Source organism: Eschrichtius robustus, chromosome 10 (genome assembly GCF_028021215.1).
Source record: "Eschrichtius robustus isolate mEscRob2 chromosome 10, mEscRob2.pri, whole genome shotgun sequence".
Taxonomy (NCBI): domain Eukaryota; kingdom Metazoa; phylum Chordata; class Mammalia; order Artiodactyla; family Eschrichtiidae; genus Eschrichtius; species Eschrichtius robustus.
Window position 1 is genome coordinate 70,224,458 of NC_090833.1, and position 21,392 is coordinate 70,245,849.

Here is a 21,392-nt window from a genome sequence, read left to right on the forward strand (position 1 = left end):
AAGTGATATTCATGTAGAAAAGTGCACAAGTAGGTTTTTACAAAGGGAACACACCTATGTAATCAGCACCCAGATGAAGAAAAAGAGCATTGCCAGCATCCCAGAAGTCAGTTTTTGTTTTAATTATGCAGAATTTCCCACTAACTGGTTTCAAAGTAACTTAAAAAAAAAAAAAAAACCCTTTCCTCAACCTTTATTATTCGTTTTCTTCCATTAAAATTCTGTCTAAGGCTTGATAGGAATTCTTAAAGATTAGCTGAGTGAGAACAAGCCAAGTTCTATTGACACCTTTTTGATCTAAATGACTTTTTCAAATGCAACTCCACCAAATGCAACAGTGCACTTTATTTTTTGTCCCCTTAGCCACCCTGCTGTCCTTGAGAGTTCTCCCAGAGTTTAAGAAGAAAGCTGTATGGACCAGAGCGTATGGTTGGTGAACAGTTCTGCAGTAGCCAGCAGCATTCTCAGCTGGGTGAGGAAAACCATACAGACAGAAGGAATTTTTCAGAATTCGTGTCTGGGCTTACTGAGACATGATGCAGAGAGCTGAAGGTCATGAAAGGGTGGCCACACAACCAACAGCCTGAACCGTGCATGCCAGGACAGGGGCCACTGCTTCAGTACCCAGGCCATTTGAGACTGAAACAAGAACTTGGATTTTCTTTTATTTGGCTAGAGTTCAATCTAAAGATTTTTTGTGAAAATCTAATTATATCATCTCCTCCCCACTAAATTCTAGTAAAATAATCCTGTGAATTTTGTGCATGTGACTTTTGTTTTAAGGCATGGGGAAGGTTTTGCTAGCAAAACCAAACTGTAGCGGTGACAGTGGAATCTGATCTGTTTCCCATGAAGTCTCCAGAGGATATTCATTGACTCAGTGAGTTAGACATGTTTTCTTACTCTTATTGCTACAACACTCTCTTGGAACTGCTATACGCATTTAAATAATAAGCATGGTGTTAAACGTTGCTAAATCAGACTTGTTAAGTGGTGGCTATAATTTTTTTATGCTTGAGTCTCTTGAATGCAAGTGAAAGCTACCCAATTCAAAATAAGGAGGGGAAGGTGCCTTTGCTCATAGGTATGGCGGAAGCAACATGGGGTGGACTCTGATTCAGCTTGAGTCATGTGAGTCCTTGGGTGGGGTGGGGAGGGTTCTACTTGACCAGGCCTGGGCCACGTGTCCGTCCACCTGAACTGGGTTCCACCAGAAGAAAAGGTGATAGGATGCTAGGCAAGCAAAAAATGGCAAGTATCTCCTCCAAACATCGATCTTTTTTTTTATAAGTACAAACCTCTGTCTTAATCAGGGTGACTGGTGGCCTAATGCCAAGTAAATGAAGGAATGTGACAGCATCCTCAAGGGTTGCATTTTACTCAGGGGCTTAGAATCAGCCAGGAATTTAATTTGCTCTGATTGCTATTTATTGTTCCTTCATGCAGCCATTAATCAGGGCTGTCTTTAGCCAATCATACAAACATACTGATGTATACGTATATGGGATTACTGGGGAGAAAATGTGTGCCACTGGAATAATATACCTTCGTGCTTATCATGCCACAGCAGTGTCATGGAACTTTGAGTATTCCTGTGTGGCATGTACAATACCTTCATGTTGTCACCAAGCATACCTACCACTGAAGTTAAAAATCGCTCTACTAATTTTATTTTCCAAATATATGGATTTATGATTCCAGGGTCCAAATATTTGTGGTTCACTGTGTAATTCACACTGTTTCCAGGTCACAGCTCTTTCTTTTGCTGAACTCCATAGGGTGCCAAGATGCTTACAGAAAAGGAGGAAGGGAAGGTGAGCTCTCAGGTAGTACTTAACTACATCACCAAGTATTTCATCTCTATTACTTCTTTAGAGGCTGAGCTGGAGGGAAATGAGTTTGAAGGAAGCAGAAGCTTAGAAAATTTACGTGAGAAGCCAGCTTCTGTCTCCTTCCTACCCACCTTGGCTTTCTCATACTACCTACCAATGAGATGTTGACATTCTTCTAACACTTATTACTACTTGTCAGACTATATAAGTGACTAGAGTTTCACTTGTATTATCTTATTTAACCCTTGCAACAATACTGTGAAGAGGCATTATTTTCTATTTTTAAATGAAGAAAACACATCTAATAAGTGGCAGAGCTACTACACCTGGAACCAAGGTCCTAGAACCCCAGGTCCAATGCTCTTTCTACTGCATCAGGCTCATCAGCACCCACTTTCAGATGAAAACTCCTACCAAGTATTAAGCCTCATTCATGCTTAATACAGATTGCTGGAATCGATAAAAGAAACACCCCTGCCTCGTATTAATAAGCCTCTGGAATTGGGAAGTTGGGAGTTAGTTACAGTGTAAAGGAGCAGGTCTTCATGGGTTGAAGGACATTACATTCCCGGGCCAGCTAGCAGATGTGGATGGCAGTAAAGAATAGGGAAGAGGAAATGGGCACTGAAGAACTACTCTCGCGTTTCCCCCCAAATCAGTGGGCAGACTTGCTGATGCTCAAGGAGAGGGATAAAGAATCAGCCCAGCCTTCCAGACCCAGACTGCCTTTTCCAGTTTGGCCCAGTTTCTTTTCAGTCAGACTTTGTCATTGCTCCTGCCTTGACAAGAAAACAGAATAGTACAAAAGGGAGGAAATAAGATCTACCTGTATCCTCTCTTCCCTAGCTCCCTCTTTTTGTTTTCAGCAGTCTTGTGTTTAAGAGTCATAGGATTTTTCCTATTCATAGGATTTTCCTATTCATTCCTATTCATTTGGACTCCATAAAGAGTCCAAAATGCCAAAATCTAAATTTGAAGCTGTAAAGGTTCTAAACTCTAATTATTCTAAGATATAGGTCACTGGCATAATAAGACCCTTTCTCCTGGTTACCTGTCTGACCTCCAGTAAGAACTAAGATATTCCCTTGGGATATTTCAGTTTGCTCTCCAGAAACCAGAAGTCTCTGCTTTTTTGAGACCAGACGTTCCAAACTATATACAAAAGGAAAAGTTTCATTATAAGTCATCTTCTGTTAGTTTTTGAAATCACAAGTTGCCAAGACAAATAGCATGCTAGGGTATACTAACAAATCAATGTGTGGGATTAAGGCTATGTTGTGTGTCTCAGATGTGTCCAAACACTGTGACTCTTCACTTGAAGAGTGTACATTTGGAACAGATGTTGAGATCCATGCAAGTGCCTAAAATCTTTGTGCTTTATTTGTAATGTAATGGCTCCATGGTAACCAAGAGGCTGTTAATCACCTTTTTTTTTTTTGAAGTTAATTGCCACAAGTTAACTTCTCCAAAATGATTTTAACCAAAGATGATATTATAATAATATAAGGAGTAAAACTTTGTTAAGGACTTAACTACTGTCTTGAAACATCTTAGTCACTTTGAAAGTAAGCAGTAGTTTTAGATTTTTGGTAAACATTTTAGCAAATTGCTGTTTTAGAAGAGAAATCTGACCATGTGGTTAAGAGGATGGGGCCTTCATTAAGGCCAGAGTTGTAAGCTAGGTCTTCAGGTCTCTGACCTCAACCAGCCTATTCATAGCTGTAGGCATTTCAAATGGAACCAGAGGACAGAATATGGCTGGGACAGTTCACATCCTTCACCACTCTTATGGAAAGATACCTCACAGCATCATCTTCATGTATAAATGTATATCATCACTGCTCTGGTGCTGGATATATGCTTTTATATTTTCTGGAAGGAAACGCTTTATTCTAATCCTAGAAACTTTAAAGTCTCATCTTTTTAATGTATGACACATAAAATATTTATGAAGTTGTGAGTATGCATGTAATCTGTTAATCTTCTTCATAAACCAAAATTCTTTGAAATTGCAATTTAGAAAGATCATCTGATTCTTGTAACAGGGAACTTGTGAAATAATGTCCAGCCAAACTATTAGAAATGGAACTGAATAAAAATGACATTGATGACTCCCTGACTTTGGTTTTATTTTTTGTATGAAAGAAATAACCCACCTAGCAAAGTAGTTGTGAGAGTTTAAAGAATAAAGAAGTATGCTGTATAAATACTAAAATGTAAAAGAAATGCTTTCACTTTTGTATGTTTCACTAACAATAAATAGTAGCTATAATGCTTGAAACAGGCCTGACAACATGTATGTCAGGACTTGGGAAGATAATGGAAATTTCTTAAGTAAAAAATTATTATCTGTAACAATTAATACACTCTAGAAGCAAGTAGCACATTAAGGAAAGATATTTATGTAAGTTTTTTTTTTAAAAAACCTCTATATGTGTCTTCTGAACATGAAGCACCCTTTGAGATAAATCCAAAATAACTGAAACATCACCTAGTTAATCTGATATATTTCTTAAAGTATAGTTTTTTTTTTCCTGGATGTAGTAGTAGTAATCCATAAAGTCAGAGTTGCACAACGACTCTGAGTGTCTACTATGTACCACCATACAAGGTTCTGGGGTACAAAGTAAACAAGACATGATATTCCTGCCCTTGTGGAGCTTACATTCAGAAAATATAAATCAGTAAACCATCATGTAATAAAGAAAAGCATTCCTACTTCTGTATGGCCCTTTATAATTTACAGAGGTTTACTTTACCATATTTCATTTGCTCTTCACAACAGCCTTGGGCAGTTAAGTAAACTGGGACTCAGAGAGTCATTCAGTTAGGAAATACGGGGGCTGGATTTGAAATCAAAACCAGCATTCTTGAGAGGACTGCGCAGGATGGCAGAGTAGAATGGCCCTGAGCTCTCCTCCTCTCACAGGCACACCAAAGTTACAACTATGTGCAGAACACCCATTGATGAAAATGACCAGAACCTACCAAAAAAGATCTCTTACAACTAAAGATATCAAGAAGGAACCACAATGAGATGAGTACGGGGAGCGCAGAATTGTGATATAGTCAAGTCTCATAACCCCAGGTGGATGATCCACAAACAGGAGAATAATAACAATTGCAGAGTTTCTCCCAAAGGAGTGAGCTCCCTAGCCTGGGAGTCCTGCACCAGGAAGACACAGCATTTGGCTTTGAAGGCCAGCAGGGCTTACTTTCGGGAGTCCCAGAGGGCTGAGGGAAATAAAGACTTCACCCTTTAGGGGCTCACACAAAATCTGACACCCTCCTCGACACAGGGCAGAGGCAGTAATTTGAGAGGAGCCTGGGTAAGACCTACCTACTAATCCTGGAGAGCCTTGCAGAAAGGCAGGAGGCAACTGCAGCTCACCCTGGGGACATAGACACTGTAGGCAGCCATTTTTGGGAACTCCTACCATGTGGACACTGGTGCTGACTGTGGAATCCTCCCTCTACCTTATTAGCCCCAGGGCCCACCCCACCCTTTCCCAATAGTCTGTAGGCACCAGTGCTGAGACACCTCAGGCCAAGTAACTAACGAAAACACAATGGTCCAAAACCTGTTGGATGCAGCAAAAGTAGTTCTAACAGGGAAGTCTATAACAATACAATCTTACCTCAGGAAACAAGAAAAATCTCAAATAAACAATCTAACCTTACACCTAAAGCAACTAGAGAAAGAACAAACAAAACCCAAACTTAGTAGAAGGAAAGAAATCATAAAGATCAGAGCAGAAATTAATGAAATAGAGATGAAGAAAACAATGGAAAAGATCAATGAAGCAAAAAGCTGGTTCTTTGAGATGATAAACAAAATTGATAAACCTTTAGCCAGACTCATCAAGAAAAAAAGGGAGAGGACACAAATCAATAAAATTAGAAATGAAAAAAGTTACAACTGACACCACAGAAATACAAAGGATCATAAGAGACTACTACAAACAACTATATGCCAATAAAATGGACAACCTAGAAGAAATGGACAAATTCTTAGAAAGATACAACATTCCAAGACTGAACCAGAAAGAAATAGAAAATATTAACAGACCAATCGTAAGTACTAAAATTGAAACTGTGATTTAAAAACTTCCAACAAACAAAAGTCCAGGACCAGATGGCTTCACAGGCAAATTCTATCAAACATTTAGAGAAGACTTAACACCTATCCTTCTGAAACTCTTCCAAAAAATTGCAGAGGAAGGAACACTCCCAAGCTCATTCTACAAGGCCACCATCACCCTGATACCAAAACCAGACGAAGATATCACAAAAAAAGAAAATTACAGGCCAATATCACTGATGAACATAAACACAAAAATACTCAACAAAATACTAGCAAACTGAATCCAACAGTATAGTACAACGATCATACACCATGATCAAGTGGGATTTATCCCAGGGATGCAAGGATTCTTCAATATCTGCAAATCAATCAGTGTGATACACCACATTAACAAACTGAAGAATAAAAACCATATGATCATCTCAATAGATGCAGAAAAAGCTTCTGACAAAATTCAACACCCATTTATGATAAAAACTCTCCAGAAAGTGGGCATAGAGGGAAACTACCTCAACATAATAAAGCCCATCTATGACAAACCCACAGCAAACATCATTCTCAATGGTGAAAAACTAAAAGCATTTCCTCTAAGATCAGGAACAAGGGTGTCCATTCTTGCCACTACTATTCAACATAGTATTGGAAATCCTAGCCACGGCAGTGAGAGAAGAAAAAGAAATAAAAGGAATACAAATAGGAAAAGAAGAAGTAAAACTGTCACTGTTTGCAGATGACATAATACTAAACACAGAAAATCCTAAAGATGCCACCAGAAAACTACTAGAGCTAATCAGTGAATTTGGTAAAGTTGCTGGATACAAAATTAATGCACAGAAATCTCTTGCACTCCTATACACTAACAATGAAAGATCAGAAAGAGAAATTAAGGAAACAATCCTATTTTCCATTGCAAAAAAAGAATAAAATACCTATCAAGAAACCTACCTAAGGAGGCAAAAGACCTGTATGCAGAAAACTTTAAGATACTGATGAAAGAAATCAAAGACGACACAAACAGATGGAGCGATATACCATGTTCTTGGATTGGAAGAATCAATATTGTGAAAATGACTATACTACCAAAGCAATCTACAGATTCAATGCAATCCCTATCAAATTACCAATGGCATTTTTCACAGAACTGGAACAAAAAAATTTTAAATTTGTATGGAAACACAAAAGACCCCGAAGAGCCAAACAATCTTGAGAAAGAAAAATGGAGCTTGAGGAGTCACACTCCCTGACTTTAGACTATACTACAAAGCTACAGTAATCAAGAGAGTATGGTACTGGCACAAAAATAGAAATATAGATCAATGGAACAAAATAGAAAGCCCAGAAATAAACCCATGCCCCTATGGTTAATTAATCTACGACAAAGAGGCAAGAATATACAATGGAGAAAAGACAATCTCTTCAATAAGTGGTGCTGGGAAAACTGGACAGCTACATATAAAATAATGAAATTAGAACGTTCTCTCACACTATACATAAAAATAAACTCAAAATGGATCAAAGACCTAAATGTAATGCCATACACTATAAAACTCTTAGAGGAAAACATAAGGCAGAACACTCTTTGAGATAAATTTCAGCAGTATCTTTTTTGATCCACCTCTGAGAGTAATGAAAATAAAAACAAATGGGACCTAAGTAAACTTAAAAGCGTCTGCAGAGTAAACAAAATCATAAGTAAAACAAAAAGACAACCCACAGAGTGGAAGAAAATATTTGCAAAAGAATCGACCAACAAGGGATTAATCTCCAAAATATACAAACAGCTCATACAGCTCAATATCAAAAAAACAACCCAATCAAATAATGGGCAGAAGATTAAATAGACATTTCTCCAAAGAAGACATACAGATGGCCAAAAAGCACATGAAAAGATACTCAACATCACTAATTATCAGAGAAATGCAAATCAAAACTACAATAAGGTATCACCTCACACTGGTCAGAATGGCCATCGTCAAAAAGTCTACAAACAATGCATGCTGGAGAGGGTGTGGAGAAAAGGGAACCCTGCTACACTGTTGCCAGGGGGGGGATGTAAATTTGTACAATCACTAAGGAGAATAGCATGGAGGTTCCTTAAACAACTAAAAATAGAGTTATCATATAATCCAGCAATCCCACTCGTGGGCATATATCTGGAGAAAACCATAGTTAGAAAAGATATATGCACCCCAATGTTCATTGCAGGACTATATACAATAGCCAAGACATGGAAGCAACCTAGATGTCCATCAACAGATGAATGGATAATGAAGATGTGGTACAAATATACAATGGAATATTACTCAAACCATAAAAAAGAATGAAATAACGCCATTTGCAACAACATGGATGGACCTAGAGATTATCATACTAAGTGAAGTCACTCAAACAGAGAAAGACAAATATATGATATCGCTTATATGTGGAATCTAATTTTTAAAAATGATACAAATGAACTTATTTACAAAACAGAAACAGACTTACAGATATAAAAAAACAAACTTATGGTTACCAAAGCAGAAACGTGAAGGGGGAGGGATAAATCAGGAGCTTGGGATTAACATACACACACTACTATATATAAGATAGATAACCAACAAGGACCTACTGTCTAGCACAGGGAACTCTACTCAATATTCTGTGATAACCTATATGAGAAAAGAATCTGAAAAGAAAGGAATATATGTATACATATAACTTAATCACTCTGCTGTTCACCTGAAATTAACCCAACATTGTAAACCAACTATAATCCAATAAATTTTTTTAAAAAGACACACTGTAACTAAAATGGCAAAAATTAAAGGTAAAAAGAGAATATTAAAAGAAGCAAGGGAAAAGCAACACATTACATACAAGGGAACCCCCATAACACTATCAGCTGATTTTTCCACATAAACTCTGTAGGCCAGAAGGGATTGGCACAATATATTTTAAAGTGATGAAAGGAAAAACCAAGAATACTCTACCAAGCAAAGCTCTCATTCATATTTGATGGAGAGATCAACAGCTTCACAGACAGGCAAAAGCTAAAAGAGTTCAGCACCACCAAACCACCTTTACAAGAAATGTTAAAGGAACTTCTCTAAGTAAAAAAAGAACACAACAAGAAACATGAAAACCACGAAAGGAAAAAGCTCACTGGTAAAGGCAAACATATAGTAAAGGTAGGAAATCAACCATGCAAAAAGCTAGTAGGAAAGTTAAAAGACAAAAGTAGTAAAATCATCTATATCCACAATAAGCAGTTAAGAGATACACAAAACAATTATATGTAAAATATGATATCAAAAAGAGTAATTTTGAGGGGAGGAGAGTACAAATGCACGATTGTTAAAATGCATTTGAAATTAAGAGATCAGCAACTTACAACAATCACATGTATATATAGATTGCTATATATAAACCTCATGTTAACCATAAACCAAAAATTGATAATAGATACACACACAAAAAAGGAATCTATACATAACACTGAAGATAGTCATCCAATCACAAGAGAACAAAAGAAGAAGAAAGGAATAAAAAAAGACCTACAAAAACAACCCCAAAACAATTAACAAACTGGCAATGAGAACATACATATCAATAATTATTTTCAATGTAAATGGACTAAATGTTCCAATCAAAAGACATAAAGTAGATGAATGGATACAAAAACAAGACCCGTATATATGCTATCTACAAGAGACTCACTTCAGATCTGGAAGTGAGGGGATGGAAAAAAGGCATTCCATGCAAATGGAAATCAAAAGAAAGCTGGGGTAGCAATACTTATATCAGAAAAAAAATAGACTTTAAAATAAGGACTGTTAAAAGAGAGAAAGAATCACATTACACAACGATGAAGGGCTCAATCCAAGAAGAAGATATAACAACTGTAAATACATATGCGCCCAACATAGGAGCACCTAAACATAAAACAAGTATTAACAGATATAAAGGGAGAAATCGCCAGTAACACAGTAATAGTTGGGGACTTTAAAACGCTACTTACATCAATGGACAGATTATCCAGCTAGAAAATCAATAAGGAAACACTGGGGACACGGCAAAAGCAATTCTAAGAGGGAAGTTTATAGCAATACAAGCTTACCTCAGGAAACAAGAAAAATCTCAAATTAACAACATAACCTTACATCTAAAAGAGCTAGACAAAGAAGGACAAACAAAACTCAAAAGTTAGTAGAAGGAAAGAAATCATCAAGATCAGAGCAGAAATAGAGACTAAAAAAACAATTGAAAAGATCAATGATACTAAGAGCCAGTTCTTTGAAAAGATAAACGAAATTGATAAACCTTTAGCCAGACTCATCAAGAAAAAAAGAGGGTGCAAATCAATAAAATCAGAAATGAAAAAGGAGAAGTTACAACCAACACCACAGAAATACAAAGAATCATAAGAAACTACTATGAACAACTATATGCCAGTAAAATGGACAATCTAGAAGAAATGAAAAAAATCCTAGAAACATACAATCTCCTGAACTAAGAAGAAATAGAAAATGGGAACAGACCAATTACCAGTAATGGAACTGAATCAGTAATTTAAAAAGCTCCCAGCAAACGAATGTCCAGGGCCAGAGAGCTTCACAGGTAAATTCTACCAAACATTTAGAGAAGAGTTAACAACCATCCTCCTCAAACTATTCCAAAAAATAGCAGAGGAAGGAATGCTTTTGAACTCATTCTATGAGGCCAGCAACACCCTGATACCAAAACCAGATAAAGACATCATAAAAAAAGGAAATTACGAGGCCAATATCACTGACGAACAGAGATGCAAAAATCCTCAACAAAATATTAGCAAACCCAATCCACCAAAACAGCAAAAGGATCATACACCATGACCAAGTGGGATTTAACCCAGGGATGCAAGGATTTTTCAATATCTGCAAATCAATCAATGTGACACACTACATTAACAAACTGAAGAATAAAAACCACATGATCATCTCAGTAGATGAAGAAAACGCATTTTAAAAATCCAGCATCTATTTATGATAAAAACTCTCCAGACAGTTGGCATAGAGAGAACATACGTCAACATAATAAAGGCCATATACAACAAACCCACAGCTAACATCATACTCAACAGTGAAAAGCAGAAAGTATTTCCTCTAAGATCAGGAACAAGTCAAGGATGCCCACTCTCACCACTTTTATTCAACATAGTATTGGAAATCTTAGCCACAGCAATCAGACAAGAAAAAGAAATAAAAGGAATCCAAATTGGAAAAGAAGCAAAACTCACTGTTTGCAGGTGACATGATGCTATACACAGAAAATCCTAAAGACACCATCAAAAAAATTCTAGAGCTCATCAATGAATATGGTAAAGTTACAGGATACAAAATTAATATACAGAAATTGGCTGCTTTTCTATACACTAACAATGAACTATCAGAAAGAGAAATTAAGGAAACAATCCCATTTACAATCATATCAAAAGGAATAAAATACCTAGGAATAAATCTCCCTAAGGAAGTATCATAAAAGACCTTGGAAAACTATAAGAGACTGATGAAGAGATTGAAGATGACACAAACAGATGGAAAGATATATTGTGTTCATGTTTTGGAAGAATTAATATTGTTAAAACGACCATACTACCCACCCAAGGAAATCTACAGTTCAGTGCAATCCCTATCAAAATATCCATGACATTTTTCACAGAAATAGAACAAATGGTTTTTAAATTTGTATGGAAACACAAAAGGCCCCAAATAGCCAAAACAGTCTTGATAAAGAAGACCAGAACTGGAGGAATCTCACACCCTAACTTCAGACTATACTACAAAGCTACAGAAATCAAAACAGTATGGCACTGGCACAAAAACAGACACACAGATCAATGGAACAGAATACAGAGCCCAGAAATAAATCCATGCACTTACGGTCAATTAATCTATGACAAGGAAGGCAAGCATACACAATGAAGAAAAGACAGTCTGCTCAATAAGTGGTGCTGGGAAAACTGGACAGCAACATGTAAAACAATGAGATTAGAACATTTCCTCACACCATTACAAAAATAAGCTCAAAATGGATTAAAGACCTAAACGTAAGACTGGAAACTATAAAACTCCTAGAAGAAAACATAGATGGAACACTCTTTGACATAAATCAGCAATAGTTTTTGCTTTCTCCTAAAGCAAAGAAAACAAAAGCAAAAATAAACAAATGGGACCTAATTAAACTTAAAAGCTTTTGCACAGCAAAGGAAACCATTGATAAAACGAAAAGACAACTGACTGAATGGGAGAAAATGTTTGCAAATTATATGACCAATAAGGGGTTTATATCCAAAACATATAAACAGCTTATACAACTCAACATCAAAAAAAAAAATTCTGATTAAAAATGGGCAGAAAACCTAAATAGACATTTTTCCAAAGAAGACATACACATGGGCAACAGGTACATGAAAAGATGCTCAATATCATTAATCATCAGGGAAATGCAAATTAAAACCACAATGAGATATCACTTCACACCTATCAGAATGGCTATCATCAAAAAGAACACAAATAACAAATACTGGCAAGGATGTGGAGAAAAGGGCCACCCTCATACACTCTTTGTGAGAATGTAAATTGGTGCAGTCACTATAGAAAACAGTATATCAAAAAACTAAAAATAGAACTGTCACATGACCCAGCAATTCCACTCTTGGGTATTTAGCCCCCAAAACACAAAAACACTAATTCAAAAAGATTCATGCATCCCAATGTTCAAAGCAGCATTATTTATGATTGCCAAAATATGGAAGCAACCTAAGTATCCAACAACAGATGAATGGATAAAGAAGATGTAGTATATATACATATATATACATATACATATATATATATATATATATATACACACACACACAATGGAATTCTATACAGCCATAAGAAACAATGAAATTTTGCCATTTGCAACAACATGGATGGACTTGGAGGGTTTTATGCTAAATGAAATAAGTCAGCGGGACTTCCCTGGTGGTCCAGTGGTAAAGAATCTGCCTTCCAATGCAGGGGACCCAGGTTCGATCCCCGGTTGGGGAACTAAGATCCCACACGCCATGGGGCAACTAAGCCCGTGCGCCACAACTACTGAGCTTGCGTGCTTCAATGAGAGAGCCCGTGTGCCACAAAAACTACAGAGCCCACGTGCCCTGGAGCACGTGCACCACAACTAGAGAGAAGCCCGCACACCACAATGAAGACCCGACGCAGCCAAAATAAATAAATATTTTAAAAAGTCAGAGAAAGAAATACTGTATAATATCACTTATATGTATAATCTAAAAAATAAAATAAACTAGTGAATATAACAAAAAAGAAACTGACTCACAGATAAACAAACTGGTGGTTACCAGTAGGGAGAGGGTAAGGGGGAGGGGTAAGATAGGGGTAGGGAATTAAGAGGTACAAATTACTATGTATAAAATAAGTAAGCTATAAGGATATTGTACAACACAAGGAATATAGTCAGTGTTTTATAACTATAAGTGGAATACAACCTTTAAAAACTGTGAATCACTATATTGTTTACCTGATAGTGTACATCAACTGTACTTCAATAACAATAACAACAACAACAAAACAGTGCTCTTACCTCTAGAACACATTATGTATCACAGGACCCCATGGTTCAGCTGAATACCACTAAGTAAGTACACAATGGATGCCTACATTTATCTGATGAATTAAAGCATATTTTTACTAGTTGATTTTCATATAGAATTAATTGACTGGAACCTTTTTTAAGATGAGATTTAAAATTCCAGCTACCCTTAGCAAAGACAGACTAATTTGTTAATAATTCCTATTTAGTAGGTTTAAAACTATATAAATATAAGAAAAAATGAATGCCATTATCTCAGTTCTACAAACAGAGAACTATATTGTATGGTGGCTTTTATATAAATAGTTCTTATTAGCAGTTTTCTGTCCAAAGCTGAAATACTTTATACTCAAAAGCAGTGGTTGCCAAACTGTAGTGAATATGAGGCTCATTTGAGGAGCCTGTCAAAATGCAGGCTCCTGAGCTAATTACCAAAGCTTCTGATTCAATAGATCTTTAGTGGAGCCCAGGAATCTGGATTCTAAATAGGCACTCTTGTTAATTCTGTGACTGTTGCTCCCTGGAATTACTTAGAAAAACTGCCCTGGAGAAAAGTGCCATATCAAAATTAGCTTGTCACTTAGACCCAGAAGAAGAGAGTAAAAATTATCTGAACAAAGGAACACATGATGTTTTCAAAGCAAAAATTAAACCAATGAGAGGGAGTTGTTAGGGAAAGGGGAGATAGCTTTTAATTTTAAGTCACTTTAATACTTCAGCACAATAAAATAAAATGTGACTGTGTTTTCTCTGTACATAAGTTTAAATAAATGTAAGATTCTTTCTCTGGAGAAACAGATATTGATGATATTATCTCCTTCAACTTTTGAAAGAAATGCAGATTCTTGTAAGTGATAATCTGCTCAAGATAGGCAGATGTAGTTGAAAAACAAACCAACAAAAAAAGTTAACTTCTCTTAGGGAGCTCAGTGAGACATGGTACATTTTTGGACAACAAACTTGCATATAAGAAGCCTGGTAAAGGTTCTATAATGTTGTGCTGTGCCTGACATATTGTAGGTACAAAATAAGTTTCTTGAGTAAACATAGGCATATGTATACAGCCGACTAGGAACCAACTCATTCTACTAAGGTTAACCTTTTTATTGAATGAAAATCTAAGACGAAGATAAGAATGTTTCCCGAAAAGCATACTGGAGTAAAATAAAACACATCTATACTGAATGGATGTGATTTGAAGTGCTAGTTATTGGTTTTCATTCAAGTACCTTCTTAAAGGAAAATCTCAATGACTCTGATGATATTACTTGTGTGTTCTACTTGTATTTTTAGGTAGACTTTTGCTGAGTGATGAAATAAATTCTCCAAAGCAGTTTTGATTCAGTTCAATTTTACTCTTTTTTTCTTTTTTCTCAGCACCAGAAGCACTGCTGATGTAATCAGTATTCCTTAGCTAGTGTTACTTGGAACTTCAGGCAATGCGACTTGGCATTTGAAACTCCAGAGACAGATAATTTAAAAAGTTATGTCTCATGCTTTCCAAATATCTAATGGTTCCTATTTCATCTATATTAATTAGATTTCAGAAAGTAAGCCTTTGATGACACTGAACAAAATGAAATGAAGATTTGGTACACATGGTTAAAACAGATAGCCAAAGACATCAGCTTTGCAATCTGGGCAACACCCGATTAACTAGATGTTTACTGTCTCAGCTTCTTAATCTGGGGAACACGAATTTGAGTGAGAAAAGAAATTGCATCCTTATTTTCACCAATCTCTATCAGAATGTATTTCTTTCAATAATGAATACAGTCAACCAGCCACAGTAATAATAACAATTGGGACTCTGTCACCAAACAAAATCACAGATTTTTTAACGTTACAATTGTTGCACATATCGTAAATTATTGTGAATCATAATCTCTACTCCAAAATTACCATAATTATAAATTTACTGTTTATTTTGGTTTTCTACCTCAAGAAGTAGGAAGGTTCTTAAGGTAACCTGGTTTAAAAAGTAAAGTTATTACTTAGTAATGAAATTTTAATTTCTTATAATGACCCCATAAAGTTTAGTTTTTCTACTTCTTTCTCTTCATTTTAGTGAGATATATTTCATGTATAATCATATATTTCAGCAATGTAGGTAGCCATCTTTATTGGGAGGAAGCTAGACTAAGTCATCTAAAGTTTGCAAAGGGGTTCTGTTCTCTTTACCCACTAAAGCTTTCATTTTTTTTTTAGTTTAGGCATGAAATAAGCAACATTAAAAGCAAAATAGAGAAGGGGGACCAAGATGGTGGAGTAAGAGGATGTGGAGCTCACCTCCCTCCACTAAAACACATCAAAAATACCTCTGGGGACGAGGCAAGATGGCGGAAGAGTAAGACGCGGAGATCACCTTCCTTCCCACAGATACAGTAGAAATACATCTACACGTGGAACTGCTCCTACAGAACACCCACTGAACGCTGGCAGAAGACGTCAGACCTCCCAAAAGGCAAGAAAATCCCCACGTACTTGGGTAGGGCAAAAGAAAAAATAAATAACAGAGACAAAAGAATAGGGACGAGACCTGCACCAGTGGGAGGGAGCCATGAAGGAGGAAAGGTTTCCACGCACTAGGAAGCCCCTTCGTGGGCAGAGACTGCGGGTGGCACAGGGGGGAAGCTTCGGAGCCATGGAGGAGAGCACAGCCACAGGGGTGCGGAGGGCAAAGCGGAGAGATTCCCACACGGAGGATCAGTGCCGAGCAGCACTCACCAGCCCGAGAGGCTTGTCTGCTCAGCCGCCGGGGCGGGCGGGGGCTGGGAGCTGAGGCTCCGGCTTCGGTGCTAGCCAGGAGGGAGTCCGGGAAAAAGTCTGCAGCTGCCGAAGAGGCAAGAGACTTTTTCTTGCCACTTTGTTTCGCGGCGCGCAAGGAGAGGGGATTCAGAGCACCGCCTAAACGAACTCCAGAGACAGGCGTGAGCCGCGGCTATCAGCGCGGACCCCAGAGACGGGCACGAGCCGCGGCTAACAGCGCGGACCCCAGAGACGGGCGTGAGCCGCAGTTATCAGCGCGGACCCCAGAGACAGGCAGGAGACGCTAAGGCTGCTGCTGCCGCCACCAAGAAGCCTGTGTGCAAGCACAGGTCACTCTCCACACCGCCCCTCCCGGGAGCCGGTGCAGCCCGCCACTGCCAGGCTCCCGTGATCCAGGGACAACTTCCCCGGGAGAACACACAGCGCGCCTCAGGCTGCTGCAACGTCACAACGGCGTCTGCCACCGCAGGCTCACCCCGCATCCGTACCCCTCTCTCCCACCGTCCTGAGTGAGCCAAAGCCGCCGAAGCAGCTGCTCCTTTAACCCCGTTCTGTCTGGGCGGGGAACGGACGCCCTCAGGCGACCTACATGCAGAGGCGGGTCCAAATCCAAAGCTGAACCCCGGGAGCTGTGTGAACAAAGAAGAGAAAGGGAAATCTCTCCCAGCAGCCTCAGAAGCAGCGGATTAAAGCTCCCCAAACAACTTGATGTGCCTGCATCTGTTGAATACCTGAATAGACAACGAATCATCCCAAATTCAGGAGGTGGACTTTGGGAGCAGGATATATTAATTTTTCCCCTTTTCCTTTTTTTGTGAGTGTATATGTGTATGCTTCTGGGTGAGATTTTGTCTGTATAGCTTTGCTTTCACCATTAGTCCTAGGGTTAGGTCCGTCCTTTTTTTTTTTTTTTTTTCTTTTTTTACTTAAAAAAATTTTTTTTCCTAATAAATGTTTTCTTAATAATTTTTTCCTTATTTCCTATTTTTAGAAATTAAAAAAATTTTTTCAATAAGTTTTTTCATATTTTTTATTTTTAAAAATTAAAAATTTTTTTTCTTAATAAATTTTTTCTTAATTTTTTTCTTATAAAAAATTAATAAATCTATTTTTAAAAATTTTTCTTAATAAATTTATTTTTTTTCTTAAATTTTATTATAATAGTTTTATTTTATTTTATTTTATCCTCTTTCTTTCTTTCTTTCTATTTTTTTCTCCCTTTTATTCTGAGCCGTGTGGATGAAAGGCTCTTGGTGCTCCAGCCAGGCATCAGGGCTGTGCCTCTGAGGTGGGAGAGCCAACTTCAGAATACTGGTCCACAAGAGACCTTCCAGCTCCACGTAATACCAAACGGCGAAAATCTCTCAGAGATCTCCATCTCAACATCAAGACCCAGCTTCATTCAACGACCAGCAAGCTACAGTGCTGGACACCCTATGCCAAACAACTAGCAAGACAGGAACACAGCCCCATCCATTAGCAGAGAGGCTGCCTAAAATCACAGTAAGGCCACAGACACCCCAAAACACACCACCAGATGTGGACGTGCCCACCAGAAAGACAAGATCCAACCTCATCCACCAGAACACAGGCACTAGTCCCCTCCACCAGGAAGCCTACAGAACCCACTGAACGAACCTTAGCCACTGGGGACAGATACCAAAAACAATGGGAACTATGAACCTGCAGCCTGTGAAAAGGAGACCCCGAACACAGTAAGATAAGCAAAATGAGAAGACAAAAAAACACACAACAGGTGAAGGAGCAGGGTCAAAACACACCAGACCTAACAAATGAAGAGGAAATAGGCAGTCTACCTGAAAAAGAATTCAGAATAATGATAGTAAAGATGATCCAAAATCTTGGAAATAGACTAGACAAAATGCAAGAAACATTTAACAAGGATGTAGAAGAACTAAAGAGGAACCAAGCAATGATGAAAAACACAATAAATGAAATTAAAAATACTCTAGATGGAATCAATAGCAGAATAACTGAGGCAGAAGAACGGATAAGTGACCTGGAAGATAAAATAGTGGAAATAACTACTGCAGAGCAGAATAAAGAAAAAAGAATGAAAAGAACTGAGGACAGTCTCAGAGACCTCTGGGACAACATTAAACGCACCAACATTTGGATTATAGGGGTCCCAGAAGAAGAAGAGAAAAAGAAAGGGGCTGAGAAAATATTTGAAGAGATTATAGTTGAAAACTTCCCTAATATGGGAAAGGAAATAGTTAATCAAGTCCTGGAAGCACAGAGAGTCCCATACAGGATAAATCCAAGGAGAAACACGCCAAGACACATATTAATCAAACTATCAAAAATTAAATATAAAGAAAACATATTAAAAGCAGCAAGGGAAGAACAACAAATAAAACACAAGGGAATCCCCATAAGGTTAACAGCTGATCTTTCAGCAGAAACTCTGCAAGCCAGAAGGGAGTGGCAGGATATACTTAAAGTGATGAAGGAGAAAAACCTACAACCAAGGTTACTCTACCCAGCAAGGATCTCATTCAGATTTGATGGAGAAATTAAAACCTTTACAGACAAGCAAAAGCTGAGAGAGTTCAGCACCACCAAACCAGCTTTACAACAAATGCTAAAGGAACTTCTCTAGGCAAGAAACACAAGAGAAGGAAAACACCTACAATAACAAACCCAAAATATTTAAGAAAATGGGAATAGGAACATACATATCGATAATTACCTTAAATGTAAATGGATTAAATGCTCCCACCAAAAGACACAGACTGGCTGAATGGATACAAAAACAAGACCCATATATATGCTGTCTACAAGAGACCCACTTCAGACCTAGAGACACATACAGACTGAAAGTGAGGGGATGGAAAAAGATATTCCATGCAAATGGAAATCAAAAGAAAGCTGGAGTAGCAATACTCATATCAGACAAAATAGACTTTAAAATAAAGACTATTACAAGAGACAAAGAAGGACACTATATAATGATCAAGAGATCGATCCAAGAGGAAGGTATAACAACTGTAAATATTTATGCACCCAACATAGGAGCACCTCAATACATAAGGCAAATACTAACAGCCATAAAAGGGGAAATGGACAGTAACACAATCATAGTAGGGGACTTTAACACCCCACTTTCACCAATGGACAGATCATCCAAAATGAAAATAAATAAGGAAACACAAGCTTTAAATGATACATTAAACAAGATGGACTTAATTGATATTTATAGGACATTCCACCCAAAAACAACAGAATACACATTTTTCTCAAGTGCTCATGGACCATTCTCCAGGATAGATCATATCTTGGGTCACAAATCAAGCCTTGGTAAATTTAAGAAAATTGAAATCGTATCAAGTATCTTTTCCGACCACAACGCTATGAGACTAGATATCAATTACAGGAAAAGATCTGTAAAAAATACAAACACATGGAGGCTACACAATACACTACTTAATAACGAAGTGATCACTGAAGAAATCAAAGGGGAAATCAAAAAATACCTAGAGACAAATGACAATGGAGACACGACGACCCAAAACCTATGGGATGCAGCAAAAGCAGTTCTAAGAGGGAAGTTTATAGCAATACAAGCCTACATCAAGAAACAGGAAACATCTCGAATAAACAACCTAACCTTGCACCTAAAGCAATTAGAGAAAGAAGAGCAAAAAAACCCCAAAGCTAGCAGAAGGAAAGAAATCATAAAGATCAGATCAGAAATAAATGAAAAAGAAATGAAGGAAACAATAGCAAAAATCAATGAAACTAAAAGCTGGTTCTTCGAGAAGATAAACAAAATTGATAAACCATTAGCCAGACTCATCAAGAGAAAAAGGGAGAAGACTCAAATCAATAGAATTAGAAATGAAAAAGGAGAAGTAACCACTGACACTGCAGAAATACAAACGATCATGAGAGATTACTACAAGCAACTCTATGCCAATAAAATGGACAACCTGGAAGAAATGGACAGATTCTTAGAAATGCACAACCTGCCGAGACTGAACCAGGAAGAAATAGAAAATGTGAACAGACCAATCACAAGCACTGAAATTGAAACTGTGATTAAAAATCTTCCAACAAACAAAAGCCCAGGACCAGATGGCTTCACAGGCGAATTCTATCAAACATTTAGAGAAGAGCTAACACCTGTCCTTCTCAAACTCTTCCAAAATATTGCAGAGGGAGGAACACTTCCCAACTCATTCTACGAGGCCACCATCATCCTGATACCAAAACCAGACAAAGATGTCACAAAGAAAGAAAACTACAGGCCAATATCACTGATGAACATAGATGCAAAAATCCTCAACAAAATACTAGCAAACAGAATCCAACAGCACATTAAAAGGATCATACACCATGATCAAGTGGGGTTTATCCCAGGAATGCAAGGATTCTTCAATATACGCAAATCAATCAACGTGATACATCATATTAACAAATTGAAGGAGAAAAACCATATGATCATCTCAATAGATGCAGAGAAAGCTTTCGACAAAATTCAACACCCATTTATGATAAAAGCCCTGCAGAAAGTAGGCATAGAGGGAACTTTCCTCAACATAATAAAGGCCATATATGACAAACCCACAGCCAACATTGTCCTCAATGGTGAAAAACTGAAACCATTTCCACTAAGATCAGGAACAAGACAAGGCTGCCCACTCTCACCACTATTATTCAACATAGTTTTGGAAGTCCTAGCCACAGCAATCAGAGAAGAAAAAGAAATAAAAGGAATCCAAATCGGAAAAGAAGAAGTAAAGCTGTCACTGTTTGCAGATGACATGATACTATACATAGAGAATCCTAAAGATGCTACCAGAAAACTACTAGAGCTAATTAATGAATTTGGTAAAGTAGCAGGATACAAAATTAATGCACAGAAATCTCTTGCATTCCTATACACTAATGATGAAATATCTGAAAGTGAAATTAAGAAAACACTCCCATTTGCCATTGCAACAAAAAGAATAAAATATCTAGGAATAAACCTACCTAAGGAGACAAAAGACCTGTATGCAGAAAATTATAGGACACTGATGAAAGAAATTAAAGATGATACAAATAGATGGAGAGATATACCATGTTCT

General features: G+C 37.5%; 2 protein-coding genes across 6 annotated transcripts in view; one reads left to right on the forward strand and one right to left on the reverse strand.

Moving 5' to 3' along the window:
• The window catches only part of FOCAD (focadhesin), a 311,119-nt gene extending 307,177 nt beyond the window's left edge, over positions 1–3,942 (forward strand). For all 5 annotated transcript variants that reach the window (XM_068553655.1, XM_068553654.1, XM_068553656.1 and 2 more), the window contains one exon: positions 364–3,942. In XM_068553655.1, the coding sequence (XP_068409756.1) occupies positions 364–437 (74 nt within the window). In that variant the 3' untranslated portion in view covers positions 438–3,942. The remainder of the gene's footprint in view (positions 1–363) is intronic.
• The window catches only part of HACD4 (3-hydroxyacyl-CoA dehydratase 4), a 68,505-nt gene that overhangs the window by 8,110 nt on the left and 39,003 nt on the right, over positions 1–21,392 (reverse strand). The window lies entirely within an intron of this gene.